Consider the following 19086-nt stretch of genomic DNA (forward strand, 5'->3'; position numbering starts at 1 on the left):
TAAATAACGTAAAATTAGTGCATGTTACTACAGTCTGTATCGTGAAGCAAATTTTTGGGGTACACAGTCTACTACTAGAAAAATTTTGCATTTGTATGGGAATGATCTGAATTTACTGGTACTGACAGCACTGCAACTTTGGAAAGAAAGGAAGACTTATCCTGGATATACTGTATGACTTGCAACACCTCGAGTCTTTGAAGGGCTCTGTGCCCCTCCATAGATAGCAGCCTGCGCAGCCCGTGGTGGACCGGAGCGGCAAGCCGTTCACATCCGGGTATTTCTACAGCAATGGAGGGAGAAGCCGAATCAGACTTGCAAAAGATTGAAGCAGATGTCGCCGAACTGGCTGCAAGGCGTGTAGCCCCCTTACTGAGAGTAAGATCATTGCTACATGCTGGTTACCTGTTCAATCACACCGTTTTGTATCTCAACAGAAACCGGAAGATCTCGAGAAAGTCGAACAGCACCGAAGAATGGTTATGAGGCGAAAGGTAACAATAACGGTAACTTATTTTCAAGAAACTTGGCCGACTTGGACAATTTCAGGCTGGCGTAGAAGCTCGTCTGAAGACGTCAATACAAACTCAGCTAGAAGACGTCAAAACAGGACTTTCCAAACTGAAAAGGTGTTCTAAGAAATGTTTGGGGAAGTATTACAACCTTAGTAAAATCTCCTGAGTTAGTGCGGTGCAAGAGATACGAGAGATACGGGACAGTATGGCAGATGTGGATAAGCAGTGTTCAGTGTGTCATCAGTTGACACGTGACATTGATAAGATCAAAGATGTCAGCAGGCAGCACAACCAACTATCAGCGGCTTGTGACAATCTCAAGCACATTGTTCGCGTACCAGAAACTGTTGTAGAGACCGAGGAGCTCATTAACAGTGGAGAGTTACTGAAAGCTCATAAATTGTAATGTTGTGGTATGAAAGAAATGTTCTTGATATTGTAATTGCTTGTCTTTCTTTGCACTAGATTGACTGACTTGGAAGCAACCAGAGATGACCTTTTATTTCAATTGCATAAGACAACATCTGAGAAAATCACTGAGAAACATGTAGGCATCGTGTTGTATCAGCAGCTGTGATTGAGTGATGGTAATTTTTGCTTGCTTACCTGCAGCCTGTGAATGCTTATTTTGTACAAGTGGCATCTGTGTCAGTAAGTGGAGTGAATAATAATAGTAATTGTTTAATTAATTAATTATAATATGATAGTTTAGTTATTATAGTCAATCCTCGATATAAAAACATACTTGGGATCGGCGATTTGATGTCATTATATCCGAGGTCACTATGAAATCTTCGTGGGTGGGAACCCGAATAATGCACATGGTTTCATCTTAGTGTGGGGGTGGCCATAATAACGCACGTGATTTATCTTAGGATGGCATGCATAGTACTGTACATGCTAATGGAATGTAAACGTCTACTTGTAGCTAAAAAGCCCTCTTAAGGTTAGAATCAACCAGGTTTACGTGCAGCCATTTATGCAGATGAAACACAGCAACTGTTGCTTCACTTGTACATCATTCAGCAAAAGGTGCACATACGGGAGGCTAGGCTGTGTGACCTGGATGTCGGAAAAGCAAGAGAGATTTCTATACTTTTATGCTTCTTTGTACTCTCTTTCGTATGTCAGTGTTGTTATGTCATGAGGCGAAGGACCATGTTTTGTATGCATGCACGTTTGTCTCACGCTATCTACGTCGCTATATTGCAATGTCGTATATCGTGGTTTCGGTATATCGAAGGTTGACTGTATATTGTGTATTATTGTATTTCATGTTGTGTATGCTTATCTCTGTATAAGCCAAATTGGAATTCAGGCTAATATTAAGAGATTCATATTGAAGACAGGCTTATATATGATTTGAACAAACAAGATTCATTATGGTATGGATATGACAGCCATACACCATTTGAAAAGCAATACTTATTGAGATACCGCATATATATCGTAAACATGACTACCATGATGTGCCAAATTAAAGAGCATGTCGCAACACCAGCCTTTTTGTCTTCATTGACCATGTCATTGAACGCTACACGCATGCGCCAATGCATGCACATGTAGAACTAGTACAGAGCATCTTGAATAGAAGCTTGGCTTCTACACGCAACTGGCTTGTATGCAGCACCAGGTATTCAGTTTTTCAACTTTTATTCGAGATTGGCTTATATTCGAGATCAGCTTGTTTATACGTGACATTATGGTATTAATAGGTTATACTCAAGGTTTCTTAGTCACAAAGCTGGATCTGCACATTACTGTACCTGCACGAGTATGACCCAGCTGCAAATTACACATGCTTGAGCAGTATAGTTTGCGTAGGCCTCTTTGAGCAACGTCCTGTTCTATAGTTTATCTTTGATCTTTACGAACCACTGGGGTGGAGGCATATTTGAGCAACTATGGTAAAATGTATTGAAGCTTGGCGACTAGATGAAGACAGTGTATCTTGCTTGCTTTTAGGATATGCTGGCAACACAACTGTTGTTTGTTATGCAACGAGCTCTTAATGTTGTTCGGAGTGATCCCACAAAGCTTGTGACTGCACTGAGAATTATTGAGAGAGAAGAAAAGTCGGTAATTTTTTATGGCATGTTGATATCTTTAGTTGATGTTTATATGAACAGGTCTGATACTAAAGCTTTGGCAAAAGAGAAAGCTGTTGGATTTCTGCCTCCTGGAAGACCAAAAGAGTGGAAAAGAAAATGCTTAGATGCTCTTGAGAAAGCAACTACGCAGAGGTCAGTCTTAGCAACATTGCATGCAGAAAGGATTAACATAGCGATTCAGCCAGTGTTGCAAAGAATTATATTCCAACAAACATGAGTGAATCTAACAGTAGTTTGCAATGTATTGCTTGTTGTAACAACTATGAGAAGAAAACTGAGACTCCAAAATAATTTAGAATTTTTTTACAAATCCTAATTTTTTGAGGTCTTGATGTGCAATATTAGGTATTTTCAATTTAGTTATTTGTTTATTCATTCTTTCAAACTGATTCAATTCTCTGGCATTTCTAGTTGTCATCTTGAGCTGCACACTTTCATCTAGCAGCCATTTTTGATGATGTTTCATGCACATGCACAAAAACCAAAAGCCTGGACAACTGACAATTTTCGAGACCAAACTATTATTTTTCTGTTATCCTATTAATTTTAAAGATTAAAATTTTGAAAAGGTTAGTACTTGAAAACATTGGGAGCAGTAGGGTATGTAGAACTAGCAATACATGAACCTCTTGACCAGTTGCTTTCAAAATGCTTGGAGTACTTGCATCCACAATTTGATTAGTTTTCCAGATTTATGATTTTGTGTTGAAAATGGTACTGTTTTGTAGCATTCATGCCTTTATTATTTGTCAGTACACTCATAGCTGTTTATTTATGGCAGAATAGGTTTAGTGTTTTGATTCATCATCTGACAGATCTACAATAGAAATTTGTTAACCCAAGCACGCATAGGAGAACATTAATACCATTGTGGACGACCCAAGAAACTGACAGTAATTGGAATGCAGCACATGCCATCATTGTTATCGCTGATGTTAACTCAATTAGGAGACTTTTAGTAAGTGTGTCTAGCACACTACTCATGCTCTTAATTAGTGGTTTTTTGCAGCACTATGCACCTTGTATAGCCTAGTCGCGTAGCTGTTTCTTGTGCTTAAGCTAGCAACCGAGGTTTCATTATTTCTGTAATTGGACTATCTGTTGCACATCTTACACTTGTCTTCTATGAGAAAAACTTTCTCAGGAAGTTGATACATACATACGTTTACGATTTTTGCATGTCTCTAGTTGTGCAACTACGACTTGTTAGTTTGAATATTTATAAAGGCGGTAACTGCATGGTTTATTTGTATTCCACTTATACTTGTGTTTGCTGGATGTTTGTCTTCAATGTGTGCAAGAGATCCTAACATTTCCTGTAGGTAAGCAGTTTAAGTTTAGCAGTTTTTAGCCTAATTATCTGATTTGTTTATGTTTACTTTATTCAACAACAACTTCCAGCATTGTTTTCAATACTATAAATAGTATTAGCGAATGTTATCTTGAATGTCTCCTTGTTCTAATATCGCTAAGTCATGAGGGTTTGTACTATTAGATTATTTTTTTGGTTTGCAATTGTTGCCCTTTTTTGAGTTATGTCAGTTTTCTCACTTCAAAGGACGATCTTGGATAAGTTAAATTCAAGATCCTGAATACTCTAGGTTGCATGTGAATGTGCACCAAGGCTTTCAGCACAGGTTGTCAGTTCACCCGTTTTGTAGCAGCTTATTATATTGCTGTCGTCATGTTGTTCAGATGATTAGTTGCATATGTATAATATATATTGAATCAGACATAATTAATGTATTCACACATACTCAAGCATGCACTCCACGTACACGCACACACATGCACACACACACACCACACACACACACACACACACACACACACACACACACACACACACACACACACACACGCATACACAGACATATGGCATTTTGTGTATGTTTGTACCCTGTCTTTGAACGTTAGTGTACACTTACTTGTATGTGACATAACAGATTTGAAAGTCAACAACCTCTTGACAGTGGTGAGAACAAGATTTGGCTTGCAGTTTATCTGGAGCTAGTTAAGCGCACTGTCATTGAAGATATTGACATTGTTAAGGTTTGCAATGCCTTCCCTTTGCTGTGTTCAGGTATTTGTTAATCATTACGCTGTTATTGTGTAGACACTGTTTGTGCCATGTTTTCCACCACAGTATAACATCGTTGATCATTACATAGTCATGTACCATCATTGTCTTCGGACTTTGGTCAGTATAATCATAATTACTATATGTACTGTATTTGTTTTATGATTGAACATATATCGGACTGCTGATGCCATCTCTCTTTTTGTGCCATAAACTACCGCCAGCTTAGCAACACAGCTGCAAACTCTTTAGTGACTGGTTAATAAATGTCATGGAAATCGATGCTGTAATTGAACCGAATTGCAGAATTCTCTAAATTACCTAAATGTGTTTTAGAAACACACAAAAAGCAATATCAGTCACGGTTTTCCAACACAAACATTTACTGTGAGTAAAAGTAACTGGACCTAGTGTCTATTTAACACATGGAGAACACATGGTTGATAACCATGTGGCTTTGTTGTTACAGTAGGACGCCACTAATCCGACTGGCATGGGATCGAAAGGACGTTGGATAACTGAAAACGTCGGATAACTGATGCATTTTGAAAACGACTGCAGAATATTTAAAGAAGCTCAACATCTAATTGTACATGTAACAACTAATACAGTACAACTTCTTTGACTAGGGAGAACACTAATAGGAACTGTCAAGACTTAAAGTAACCACTAATCTTAGTCTGGATCAATGCTTTCGCTCTTCTTGCTGTAGTTTTCATCGCAGTTCAGACAAGCCATGCACTGTCGAATAATTCGTGCTGTCGGATAACTGAGTGTGGGATAAGTGGTGTCCTACTGTACCCTTATAGTATGTCATATTGTGGCTTTCTTGTCAACAGAAGTCAAAACCATAAACATCCTACACTCCTCACGATATTTGACCAAAAAGTAATGGCCAGCAGTCCAAGTAATCATACAACAAATCACTTAATCAAATTGTCTGGTTTGGTGTTATCACAATATATTACCTCGAGTCTCTGGGTTTGCCATTGATAAGTTGCCTCAGCTTAATTGTTCTTGGGAAGATTTCAGACTCTGGGTAATTTATTGTGATCACACCTTCCAACCATGGATGCAGATATCTATGTAATGTTCTTTTATAGTTAGAGGACACTGCTAGTCAACAGAGAGAGGCTAATGAGATAATTCATCTGTTGTCATGGGTGGCTCATTATCCGTATGTTTACTGCAATTTCAGTGTGTGTTTTGTTTTAATATGTATGAGTGTGGTAGGGAAATGATGAGAAATCCTAAGGTGAATGTTGATATCTCAAGGTTTGATGAACCTTTGTTGTCATCATCAGCCATAGCTGAGTTGGAGAAAGAGTATTGTGTCATATAGTATTGGTTTGGCTCATCATCAGCTGTCTTTTCTATGTATTTGTAGTTACACTGATAAGACCAGACAGGCGCTGAGGGGGTATGCTCATCGCATGATTGAGGCTGATATTCAAGACTGGTCTCGCACCCAGTGTCCAGATGCTGATGTTAATGGACACTATCACACGGCGGTTGCTGTTCTTCTGTTCCAGATGCTTGATCAAAATGTAATTGGGACATTTTGAATTTGCTGTGCATATTCTAATAGTGCACGTGTTTGCAGCTAAGTGTTGTGGACACCGTTGGAACGAAACTGAAGATGCAGGTGGCATGTTGTGATATTGAAATTCTTTATTGTTTTCTCATACTAACTGCTTAACTTCAGGTTCTTCAAGTGTGCATGGATGTGTTAGATATGTTTTGTGAAAAGTACAAAGGTGTGTGTGTGTGTGTGTGTGTGTGTGTGTGTGTGTGTGTGTGTGTGTGTGTGTGTGTGTGTGTGTGTGTGCACGTGCACAGTAGGATTGAGACGTATGTATGAAATAAACATTCAGATGTTTGTCCAAAAATATTTGATCTTCTTGGCCAGTCTGGCTTTCCGGAAATCTTCTGCTCACCAGAAGCCTGGGATTGATTGTTGTTGACTGTAGGCTCAGAATGCTCAGCTGCAACATACTGTACATAACCAGTCAGCAAGTTTGCTGTCAATTTGCCTGTCACCAAACACACATTGGAAAGATGCCGTCATTGACACTTAATTTGATTCGTATGCAACTACGAAGGTTCCAAATTTGAATGTCATATTTTGAAAGCCAAGAAATCTTAGAATATTCAAATATTCAAACATCTGTCTTAACCCTAGTGTGTGTGTGTGTGTGTGTGTGTGTGTGTGTGTGTGCGCGCGTGTGTGTGTGTGTGTGTGTGTGTATGTGTTGGGCATGTGTGTTGTCGAAACCAACTCTTATTTTTTCTGCTTTAGCTGCTGTTGATGAATTTAAAATAAAGTATTGGCAGACTGAACGTAAAGAGCCTCGGTATTTTGTGGAGTATATGGTGATGATATGATTTCTATGAGTGACTTTAGCACATGGTCATGTGGTTTTGCTAGTAGATGGCAATAGCAAACAACTGCCAATTTTGTACTGACTTCACACAACAGATGAAGGTAACGTGATATGTTGTCATAATTGCATAATATTTTGTTATATTTCTGTGGCTGTCAGTGTTTGTTATTACTGCTCTTTGTTTCTTGGCTTCTCAAGATATCTGTTTGTAGGGCTGGGTATGTTTAGTACATGCACAGAAATAGTTTTCTACTTGTCTTTCTGTCAGTTGTTATAGGTTTGTATCTGAGATGATTACAAGCTTTACCTTACTATAGAAGTAATGCTGGTCTGTTTGTTCCATTTTATACAAACTATGCATAAACAGGATGTTTTGACAAAGTAATTAAACTTGAAATTTTTTTGTAGATGCATTTGTGATATGGCAGTGCATGTTTTTGTCGGTTTCTGTGTTGGTCAGTTCATGTAAGTTTCAATATGCCAAGTGCAACAAGAGTGTTCCGTTAAATGTAAAATACAAGATTATCAATTAGATGTGAGATGTTACCTGTTGTATTGCGATGTGTGACGTGGTAGATTTGGCTCATTCAACGAATTTGCCCTCTGCAGTGTAACTGATACTTCCCGTTACGATCTGCGAATTTGTAGGCTTACAGCAACCGATCAATTCATAGTGACATGTGACATGTATAGACTGAAGTTGGTCAGGATGCAAGGACTATGGCCAACTCACCCAGCAAATCCTTGGCACATTGCAAGCTAAATGCTTAAGTATCTTGTAAAAGTTTGTAACTTAGTAAACCTAATTGACTAACAGGCTTTTCGCTCAGTTTTCTGTATACTCTAAACCAGGCTTAATTTCCAATGAATGATTAGAACGGACAGTGTCCACACTTAGTCGGACAATATGCCCCATGTCCGACTGTTATATTCCTTTCTGAGTTATTATACAAATTAATTTCATACATGTAGCATATCATTATGGCAGTTAGGAGAGCATGAGGTTTTGCTTTATTTTGGTAGCCACTTCCTTAGCCAGTAAACTAGTAGATAATTTGGTGTTGTTGCTACCACTTTTGTTGACTAATAATGAAGTATCATTGTATCTTATAGTTGTGTGATGTTGTAGTTACCAACTTAGGCGAAACATTTATGACAGTTACTGCTTTTTAGTATGTGCACTTGTGTATATTCTGGTTTTTTTTGTCTGTCTTGTTGCCTATGTAACTAGCTCAAATACTTACGTGTCCGTCTATGATGTTGGTTTCTGTTCATTGTGGTTGTCCCTGCATTATGTGTGTTTTTCTATTTTACTGATTCTTTATGATTTTGGTTCATGTCTGTATTGTTATGTCAACCTTGTCATCTTTAATACAGACAAAAGTCACATTCAGTTATCAATATTGTAATTTTCTGCAAGATCACTGGTGTTTCTGTACTTCACGTTGACCTATCTACATGTCAAATAGCCTGCTCATTTTGTGTTCCATTTTTTGTGATAGGTCCGTGTATTGAATGGTGATGTAGGTGTGGAGGAAGAGAAGCGTGTGGAACAGCATTTTGATGAGACGGCTATCGCATTCCAAGAGATATCTCAGATGAGGCATGCATGTCTGATTATGTGGTCATTATTTATATCTAATATGATATTGTATTTAATAACTGTTAGCTGTGACTACTTACTTGATATGGTATATACAGATCTAGAACCTCACCTGGACCAGCTCTTCAACAAGAAATGGTTTGGTCCTAGGAATTGTGAGTTGTGAAATTTTCTGATGTCTGTTGTAAAGGCTGCAGTCGGGAGGTGCGCTATCAACAGTTGATGTGACAATGCAAGATTATGGAGCAGATTTTAAACACTTGAAAGAGAAGTTAGTAGACAACTGTTTGATGTGCTAACTTGTTTGAGTTAATTAAGCTTACGCTTTGTGCTTATACATGTATAGCTTTTATAACTACCTTATACAACGAGCTCAGGACAGGCTGCTTGTGAAGTATATCACGGCAATGCTAGAAAAGTAATAATGTGGCTTTAGTTTATTGTGGCCAGCCCCTCCCCCCCTTAACTTTCAATGGCAGGGAAGGACACACACACACACACACACACACACACACACACACACACACACACACACACACACACACACACACACACACACACACACCACACACCTTCCCCACTGTTCAAAGTCAAAAGGGGAGGGCTGGCTGTGCAAGAATAATGTGACTTCTTATGGACTTTAGTAATTATTCTTTTTGTTAAGGAAAACACAGTTCAAGTCAAAGGATGAACGCAAAAAAGCTGCCGAGAAGATCAAGAAAGAGGCTATGCACATTGGCAGTATATTCCAGAAACTCAGTGAAGCAGCAGTGCCTTCAGTATGCAGTGTATGTAACCAATAGGCATTCTTATCTAATTTTATACATTGTGTTGCAGACATGCACTGTACTGGAGACTCTAGCTGATGTGATAGAAATTAAGGATATCAGTTTATTGTCTTTGGAACTCGAGGTGTTATTTTTGTTTTGTGCCAAAGTTAGGATTGTTAGTTATGATTTTGGTTTTTGATGATAGGGACTTGTTAATAAACACCCCGACATGAGGGAAGAACATGCTATGGCATTGTTGAGTGTTCGAGGTGATGTGAGCAAGTCACAAGCTAAAGAGGTCATATATTTTGATGTGGCAGATGTATTCAAGTATGTACTATTTTTGGCAGTGGTGTATGTGTTTGACAGATTATTGCCCAAACAAAGTTGGCGAATGCTGACTCTGATAGAGAGGAAGGCGAATATAGGGATGTTCAACGAGGTTACTTTAGTGAAATTCATATTGCTTCAGGTGGTCTTTTCAACTAGGCAATGTATTATAGCTAAGTATTATTGCTAGCAATTGATACTTAGGGATTGAGGAATTGAGTACATACTGTTAGGTAAATGAGATTATAGACTTTGAATTAAAATTTTACACATTGTTATGTAGTTGTGCTAATAATAGCCCTAAGTAATTAGGAGACATCTTTTAAATGATCTTCATTCTCTTATTGATAGCATTGGCGCTTTAAGTCTACATTGCAAGTGCAAGTAACAGATGATTCTCTCTATCTACTCTTTACAAAGCCTGCATAGGTTAGCTTGGTTGCTTCTGGTAATCTTTTTCACAGCTATAGTAAGCATTGGTACAGTGGCAACAACTGGGCATCTGTACATTGAACATTCAAGATTGTTATGTTAACTGCTTATAAATCAGAACATTCAACTGGCTACTATGTACTCGGACTAGTTACAGCTACATTGTCCTACCAAGAATTCTGATTCAACTATTCAGTTTCTGACACAAATGGCTGACACATACACAGATGATGCTAGTCAATCTACCAACACATGCAACAGCCAGCAGATACCCTAGAGACAACATCAGTCTTTCTTTGCTGACTGGCCAATTCAGAGATATTTGCTTTCATAGAAGAGATGGAGAGGGTTGTCAAATGTTGGCCCAGCATGCAATGAGGGTTCTCCTGTTTTAATTGGCACAGCTACCATTTCTTTGGCGCGAATGTTAAGAAGGAACATGGCACTGAAAGCAGATATTATGTCATCTGGCTGACCATTAAACACGATGTGTAGTTGATTGAGCATATCCAAGTAATGACGTCCGAATCCTTCAGCCAGCATTCGTGCTCTTGAATTTTTAGGATAATCAAAAGTGCGTGGATTATGGGGAAGTGGCCATACACCATTCATATCTAATGTAACTGGGGCACCTAAAAACAACACATGTTTAAAATTCTTATAGTAAACTACAGTGCCAAATGACTCACCAATAAATTCTAGATTGCCGTTTGGCTTCCGGAAGATGTGATGACCTTCTACTATTTCTTTAAATTTAAAATAGTGAGCTAGTTGTTCATACTCATCTCGAGGGTCAATTTGTGAACTTCCCTCGCCTTGTTCTGCAATCAAATCAATAGCACTTAAAGCCTCATCTAGATTTGTAACTTTAGATATCTCCAAGTGGCCTGGCAGGTTATACTGTACTTGCTGGTCAGCATGTCCAAAAATTGATTCACCCTGTTCATTTGCTTCTTTCTCTAACCTCTTCAGGTTCTTCCTCAGCCTTTTGTAAAACCCTCCGATGGTGTCATTATGGGGATGTTCATCCTCCTCAGTCAGATACTTAGGAGTTTCGATGTGCATGAATACATCTCTCACCAGGCTGATGCTGAGGGGTGACAAACGGAGTTCAAGTGCTGGATGCAGCCCTCCTGGCATCCTGCTTGGATATACAGGAATGAAATCGGGACTGACAAAGTCGGGACTCCCACCAACAGAAATAAGAAGATTTGCAGCTAAAGCCATGTGAAGCATCTCGTCTATTGCAACACTCTTTATTATTTCTGCAATCTCTTCATTGTATCCTTCTTTAATTGAATACATGGCATACATATAGACAGGTATAGTCGAATGTTCAACTTGTATGGCTAGCTGCAGATTTTTTCGCAAGTCCTCGATTTCCATCTTTCCTCTTTTGCCCTTCTTGGGTGGATAGTCTTGATTGAGCCAGTCAAGTATCATCTGCTTCTTCTTTTGAGACAGATCCCTCGTAACAGGCATAAAACTCGGGTGATCAAATGGTAATTCCATTGCCATCTTGATGTATTGAATGTTACGTGGATCAGTCACACTGTTGTAGTCCCCTAGCCTTACAATTTTCCGCATGATTGGGTAAAGATTGTCATACTGCTGAAAGATGCTGTAAACGCCATTTTCTCCATACCAAGACGGCTTGCCCTTTGCAGTGCTGTCGTATGGGAAGTCGCTGAACAAACGTATGAGCAAGCTGCTGTCTGAAAAGAGACCGTCATCACTGGTAAAGCTTACTACCAGCACGCATCCATCTACAAAATCGCGAGGTATGCCTGGATCAGTAGCTGTTAAGGTGACTGTTGCAAAACCAGTGCAATTTGTGTATACAGTGTCTGTTTCCTTGTCATTGACTTTTATTGCATTTCGGGCTTGCTCTCGTTTGTTCCAAGGTATATTATCCTGTACTAAGTGTACTTGAAATGTGATAGCATAATTACACTGTGGCACTCCTTTATTTGTGACAAAAAACGTCTTGTCTACACTTTCACCAGGATTCATCCATTGTACAAATGTGTCTGTCGGTCTCACGACATTTTCTGTTTCAACCATTAGCACAGTTTGGTCAGTGCATTTCACAACTTTCAAATATTCCTGATTGACTGAATTAGTGTACTGAGATGGTAATTGGAATTGTTGTATTCCTGCTGTTGTCTGAAACCATTGTTCTGATAGCTCTATTCGACCAAGTTCTGCGTCAGTTGTTTGGGTGTAGATACATAATTCAGATCCCAGATCCTCTGTATTGAGGACAAAGTCACCGTCGACCAGTCGTCTGCTTAAAGCATTACTAAAGTCAACAGTCAAACTACTTGATGTGACTTTAAACTGAGATGAAAAAATTATGTCTCCGGTTGATGATTCTCCATCAGCAAATCTAAAGAAACGCTCACGGATATAGTTTTCTGGTTCTGCAACAGTGCCAGGGCCGACTGTACCTACAACATATCCGTATGTCCAATTTGTGTTGCTGTCATTTGTGTTATAAATGTAAGTTGTGAATGAGACTGACAATACATCGGGACTAGTCTCTTTCAATTGCCTCAAAATTTTATATTTGTCCTTGTTTGGATCATCAGGTTCTGCCAACAGATCATTGTTCCAGTCGACGTTTAGATATGATTGATACCTTGCTGCCATAGCAATAAAGCCTCCCTGGCTGTTGACAACAAGAGGCCAGAGATTGGTAAACGCAGCTGGATGGAAGGTTGCCTTCATTACAGGTGGATTGCTGAGATATCCGTCCACGCCGAGGTTGAGCCCAAATATTTTTGAAGCAGACTGCATTTCTACATCAATATCAACCATTTTTGCGCTCACAGCTGACATGGCTGTGTCAATAGAGCTTCCAACAAGAAGGTCTTCCGTCGAGCAGTCAGCTTCAGTAGCAGAGCAGACACTTGTGATGTATGTGTTATAGAAATCAAAAGCAGCAGTCCCCAATGGATTAAACCGAGCATTATTGTTATCCATGACCACTTCGTTCACTGGAGAAAATGTGGCTGAGTTGAAGTTGTTGAATACATTGTTGATTGTTGAAATATCACATCGAAAGCGACCAGCAAAATGAAAGCGAGGTCTGTCCATGTAGCATGGTCGATCTGCATTAATGCCAATACACGGAGGACTGCTTGTATCACATTGAGGTTGGTCTCTCTGTACCTATTAATTTATCAGATTAATTAGCAGGAGTCACTGCTTGCATAAGCATGAATGCGCTATGCTGCATGGGTATGTGTGTTGTGTTATACACTGTGCATGTGGTGTGTGTGTGTGTGTGTGTGTGTGTGTGTGTGCGAGCGCGCACGCACGCGTGCTTGCCGTAATGACTGCATTTATTCTACACCCACCTTCATTGTACCAGGAGAAATATGGCCTGTTCCAGCTTCAAATGCACCCGCTGGAGCAGCTGCCAACTTTACAGCTCTTTCCAACTTAATTTGCTCTGTAAAAAAATTCTAATTACCTTAATTAATTAATGCTGGCACATGGAAGCATGAATTGGTGTCTCTGTAGTTGCAGGTGCACAGATGAAGAAACACCAATAAGAAAGACTACCGAGGAATCGCTTATTAATTAACTTACTGTTCAGTACACTGGTTCAGAGGCTTTGCAAGGGTTTTCAATTGCTCTCTCTAAGCTACCTTTCCTTCTTATTAAAAGTTGGCCAGACGTTATGCCCACTGTAAATTTGCAAAATTTATAACAGAGATTTAGTCAACCGTTGCTGTTATAGCAAAGGAAAGCACTTTGTCATTGATGGTGCAAGCTAAATGCAATGAAGTTCGGTGCAACATCAGTCAAGGACATCGCTTTTCAAACCATGTAAATGCAGATTTTCAATTAGTGTATTTAATGTCTTTCCTATATAATCCAAAGTGTCCTCTAAAATAACAATGTGCTTAGATCTAGGTGTCCAAGTGAAACTCACATCATGACATGTGCATTCAGAGCACTCCAATAAGTATTTTATGACAGAGAATTTGCTCTCCATTTCTTGTAATGATTGATTAGCTCCTGAGGCTAATGCATGATAATGCCACAAATGTAGCTATATACATCAGACTATTTCAACAATGATCCACAAACCATCTGCATAGCATTGTGACATAAGCATTCTGATATCTATCACTGTAAATTATGACATCAAAATTTTAATTTCATAATTGATTTAAAATCTTATGCAATTGAGGTACTGCACCCTCGTATCTCAATTACATGTCAAATGTTTGTGACATACATCTTGGCTAGCCTCGTACCAGACCTTCTCGTGCCATCGTGCCCCCGGTTCCCGTATAACAGGACAAGGCTATCTCTTGGCCACCTAATGTACTAGCTGACTGCCTTAGAGCATGTTCACACCAACATCTGGACTAACTATGATTAGGCTAACTATGATTAGGCCAACCTTAACGCAAGCACGTTCACACTGCTAGCTATGATTAGTAAGTCACGTGGGCATGTGAGTGTAATTAGCCTCAACAGTTTTTATCTGCCATATCTGCCAAGAACTTGCGTGAATTGTCTTGACGAATCCATTGCTCTAGGAGACGGCAGGAAGTAGCCATGTTGTTGCTGTATTTGTACATTTAATAAACATACAACACCACATCAGTGGCATGCTCTTCTTGTATTACTAACCCACATTTCAAAGTCACATGCAACCACTGTAACACCACTAATGCGATCCTAATGCTACTCTTTTAAAGCATTAGAATGGTGTTACACTAATCATGATTAGGACTGGTGTGAATGAGTGGCGTCAGTGCACTAATGCCAAACTAATCATGATTAGGCCCGGTGTGAACATGCTCTTAGACTGGAACAGAATGATTGAGATTATTTTATTAAATAATTAATTACTCAAGGTGTAGACTGGATACATGTTATCTGTGAGCACTTGTGTCAAATTTTATCTGCAAATAAGACTGCAGCATTTCTGACAAAACAGAAATATTTATAATAATAGTTAATGTTTTTCAGCACCCCACAGGACAATGGAGTTCACACATACAGTGGGTTGCCAAAAGTCTTGGTAGGGTACACAAACACTATGGTTTGCAAGTTTTTTGTGTTGTCTAACTTACATACAAATGTCATAGCAAACACCATAGGCGTAAGAAGGGGGTGGGGTGGGGTGCAGGCGCTTGCCCCTTCAACTATTCCAGCTGTCAAGTGACCAGATAATATACTAGAAAGGCAGACATAGAAACTGATAGCATTGACATAACATGCTAAACTAACATTATAGTGTTCATGTTGGTTTCCTGTTTTGCTATGTTACATGCATACATATGATTAATTAATTAATAGTACATTTAGCCTTGTTCTGCACAGTCACGCTTTCTTGTACAAATGTGTGCAGGTCTGCTCAACCAAATCTATAGGTTCCTATGCTACTGAACATAGTCGACAAGGCAGTCTTCTTAGATCATGCACACATTCCTTACAAAGAAGAACTCACCACTGTAGAGCGATCAGAGATTGTTGGCATGGTGAAGGCAGAAGGACAATATTAGCTGCAGCCAGGAAGCTTAATTAAGCGGCTGCTGTCCACAATGGCAAACATACTAAAGAAGTACAAAGTAACTGCATCGCGGCAGCCAACAAGGCTAGGAATAGAAGACCTCGGGTATATAGCAACATCTCGGGATCTGTGGCACCTACAAAAGATTTATTATCAGGGAATTTACAGCAGGAGATCTTCTTGCAAGGTTATCTTTCAGAAATGAAGCCACTCATCTCAATAAAAACATTTAGCCATGGAACAACTAGAAGAAGACTGAAGGAACTGGATATAGAGGACGAGCCGTGTGAAAGAAACCTTCTATTAGCAACACCAACAAAAGGAAGAGGGTGCAGTGGCCCCAAGAGCACAAAGGCATGACCTTGAAGGAGTGGGGAAATATGGCCTTACCGACAAAAGCAAGACTAGGCTAAATGGAAATGATAATGGCAAAATATATGTATAGAGGAAATCTAACCAACAGTGGTTACCCATGTGCACGGTCGGAACTGTCCAACAAGGCAGGTCATGATCTGGGGAGTGGTGTCAAGTAACGGTGTCGGGCATCTTGCTTTCATTGAAGTTGATGTAACAGGACAAAGATACATCAATACTCTTAATGAACATTTTCTCCCTCTGGTTTTTATATAATAGAACACATGCAAGAGGCTAATGGAAGCCAACATTTCTGCAGTATGACAATCCAGCCTCCCACCTTGCAAAGATGTAGAGTATTACCAGATGGAAACAGGACGATGGTGTGTTGTCAATAGCTTGGCACTGAATGATCTCAATCCCATAGAAAATTTGGGCAGAGGAAGTTTGCAACAGACCTTCAGGTCCATCCAACAAAAAGAAACAATCATAGTCGAGTGGCACAACTAGCTACCACTGGAACTAATTCAAAAACTTTAGTAATAGTGGAGAGCAGAATTGCTGCTGTAATCAAAGCAAAGTCTTAATTATAATTAGTGTAGCATATTGGATATGGCTACATAGATCACTGCATTGTTGATTTTACAAGCCATAGCTACCACATACCAAGACTTTGGCAACCCATTGTAGATGTTGTGACATCCGTCCGTCAACTACGCTGACACTGATACGGAAACATGCATGTAGCACTTTCCAACTGGCGGCGCAGGCCTAATATTCATTATTATCATTAGACGTGCAGAGACCGGCATGGGGGCATGCATCCTGTTTACCTAACATATGTTTCTCAGACAAACGCTATGCTACCCTTTCTAGACTAGTAGGTTAGACTAGTAACGCGGCAGAAGCTAGCTGGTTGCAAATGGCTTATGTTCTAGCAAATACAGAGCCTGTACGTATTTACTAGAACACAAGAAGTCAGTCATGATCATGAATTCAGGACGTACGTATGTTTTACCTCTCAGTCGTTTGTCTTGCTCGAAAGCGTCGTACTTGTCGCCCGCTTGTACACACACAGCTGTGAAGAATGCTAAGACTCTATAGAAAGTCGAGCAGCGGTTAATTAAGGTAACAAACGCAAGTTTCTTGACTGCATGGTAGCTCAGAGGCATGACTTGATGCATGCTTACAGCAACAATGATTTCAATCTTGGAGTGCAGTCTGGCATCTTGCAGTATCTTTAGCTAGACGTGTAAACCCAGCTGCTGCTCGCCCAGGAAACCGCCACGCTCGTAGAAACTCGAAATCACGAGACGAGAACAAAGGCGCGTCCCCGGATAGAAGCCATTGGAATTTTTCACTAAAGTGCGTTCGCGCATTAGAGAGACTGGTGGAATGTGGCCATTTGCGCGACAAAGATGTTGCCCTCCGGGCGGATATTGGTATCAATCGAAAGCTCTTCACTTGCCGGATCTAATTACACTCACTGTTGGGCTACAGAGACGTAGCTGAAGTTAATAGAGCCAATTTCCTGTATTTTAATGAGTTAGGGGGCGGAGAAAGGCGGGACTAAGGCGGAATTAGGGTTAATTGCATAAAGCTAAGTACATAATTGTTATAGCTAGCAGGTTGTTAACAGTAACCCAACACAGTAAACTTCCCAGTTGGGGTGTCAGCTAGCTAGGAAAGAGTGCGTCTAGGGTCCGTTTCTACTCTTCATCCTTGGAACTTTCAGTTTCAGACGACGACGAATCTTCTGATTCAGGACCAACTTCGAATTCAATGACCATCTGCTCTACAACGTCGTCTAACACACCGTGTATTGTCCTGTAATGCTTCTCCACCTTCTCACGTACGTGATTCACGCAGTTTGCCCACTTTTCCACAGTAACGTTTGCTAGACCTTCTCTACACAGACGCTTGATGTTTTCCATCGTAAACCCACCAATCCCTGTGTTGTGCTGTGCAGCATAACTGTAGGTCAAAGTCCTCAAATGGATGTCATCAACGCTGAAGAATGCACTAAATGGCTGGTCAGTTTGGTTCTGGTATGGTCAAATTAGTCAAGTTCTCGTGGTTTCCAGACGCTTCTCTGAGCCAGAAGTGAATGAGTGTATGTATCTGGTACTTAAAGCTGTTCCTAGAAGAGGCAACTGACACATACAACCAGTGAGCGCATAGAAACATCCAGGTCTGTTGTCATGGGTTATAGCAAAAGTTCAATTTTTAGTATATCATTGCATCATGAAGCAAACCGCGTTTCAAGCCAGCGAGGCAGCCAGAGGCAACACGTTCATACGTACACTTTCACGTAACAATATAGTTACCTAGTTTGTCATAGACACCAAACGCTCTGAAACAGAGATGCTAATTGCCTTCTGTGACAACATAACATCCGTTTACACAAGCACTACGCCACGCCTTAGGGTGTACCCTACATTCCACCAGTCGTTCTAATTCGTGAACGCACTTTACATTCATCAAATTCATGATCAAGTAACATAAACAAACTCTTGAAATTTTGGTTAGGTTTAATAAATAATAAATAACTAGATGACTTGCATACAATTAGTTATACAAATATATTATTAACTAATAAATAATATTAAATAAATACTAGATTAAATAAAGGTTTCTGATAAAGTTAATTATTGTAGGAAAACAGGCTACCTCTTTTCTTCCAAAAAGGATTATATTCTAGCGCCTGACTAGCACGTGACCTAATCACGTGCATAAACGCACCTCCGAATTTACAGCTTAGGGCGCGACGAAGTGGGCCTGGAGACGAGGCTACAATAAATGTTGTTTGATTATACTTGCATGCAAGAGTATGCATGCAGTAGTAATTGCAGTGCAAGCTCCTCCTTTGTCACGCGTGTCACATGCACATGAGCTCTTTTGAGCTAAACTCCGGCACTAAGACCATGTCCCAGAGCTATCTAGGACAATTATTATCAGTGGATTTTTG

At 39.8% G+C, this 19086-nt stretch overlaps 2 protein-coding genes across 2 annotated transcripts; one reads left to right on the forward strand and one right to left on the reverse strand.

The window, feature by feature from the left end:
- Nucleotides 1-276: 276 nt before the first annotated feature.
- LOC134197587 (exocyst complex component 3-like) lies at nucleotides 277-10071 on the forward strand. Its single transcript, XM_062666934.1, has 25 exons — nucleotides 277-378; nucleotides 438-494; nucleotides 550-629; nucleotides 687-917; nucleotides 981-1062; nucleotides 1128-1166; nucleotides 2481-2590; nucleotides 2645-2758; nucleotides 4573-4678; nucleotides 4743-4826; nucleotides 5810-5883; nucleotides 5940-6032; nucleotides 6094-6253; nucleotides 6310-6351; nucleotides 6412-6463; nucleotides 7006-7079; nucleotides 7138-7191; nucleotides 8593-8693; nucleotides 8760-8831; nucleotides 8884-8964; nucleotides 9040-9111; nucleotides 9358-9472; nucleotides 9531-9605; nucleotides 9669-9761; nucleotides 9833-10071. The coding sequence occupies exons 1-25, from the start codon at nucleotides 292-294 to the stop codon at nucleotides 9950-9952; spliced, it is 2268 nt and encodes a 755-aa protein (XP_062522918.1). The 5' UTR covers nucleotides 277-291; the 3' UTR covers nucleotides 9953-10071.
- A 231-nt stretch (nucleotides 10072-10302) lies between these two features.
- LOC134197586 (uncharacterized) lies at nucleotides 10303-17415 on the reverse strand. The gene is made up of 5 exons (XM_062666933.1): nucleotides 17309-17415; nucleotides 17137-17216; nucleotides 13588-13682; nucleotides 10915-13399; nucleotides 10303-10857 (listed from the first exon to the last, which is right to left on the reverse strand). The coding sequence occupies exons 1-5, from the start codon at nucleotides 17344-17346 to the stop codon at nucleotides 10538-10540; spliced, it is 3018 nt and encodes a 1005-aa protein (XP_062522917.1). The 5' UTR covers nucleotides 17347-17415; the 3' UTR covers nucleotides 10303-10537.
- Nucleotides 17416-19086: the final 1671 nt, after the last annotated feature.

Source organism: Corticium candelabrum, chromosome 22 (genome assembly GCF_963422355.1).
Source record: "Corticium candelabrum chromosome 22, ooCorCand1.1, whole genome shotgun sequence".
NCBI lineage: Eukaryota > Metazoa > Porifera > Homoscleromorpha > Homosclerophorida > Plakinidae > Corticium > Corticium candelabrum.

Coding starts and splice junctions, on each gene's coding strand:
- LOC134197586 (XM_062666933.1), bottom strand. CDS start 17,346: ATGCCAGACTGCACTCCAAGATTGAAATCATTGTTGCT. Junction 13,683..17,136: donor GCAAGACAAACGACTGAGAG/GTAAAACATACG, acceptor ATTTTTTTACAG/AGCAAATTAAGTTGGAAAGA. Junction 13,400..13,587: donor TTTCTCCTGGTACAATGAAG/GTGGGTGTAGAA, acceptor ATAAATTAATAG/GTACAGAGAGACCAACCTCA.
- LOC134197587 (XM_062666934.1), top strand. CDS start 292: ATGGAGGGAGAAGCCGAATCAGACTTGCAAAAGATTGAAGCAGATGTC. Junction 630..686: donor GGACTTTCCAAACTGAAAAG/GTGTTCTAAGAA, acceptor CTCCTGAGTTAG/TGCGGTGCAAGAGATACGAG. Junction 2,759..4,572: donor GAGAAAGCAACTACGCAGAG/GTCAGTCTTAGC, acceptor GTGACATAACAG/ATTTGAAAGTCAACAACCTC.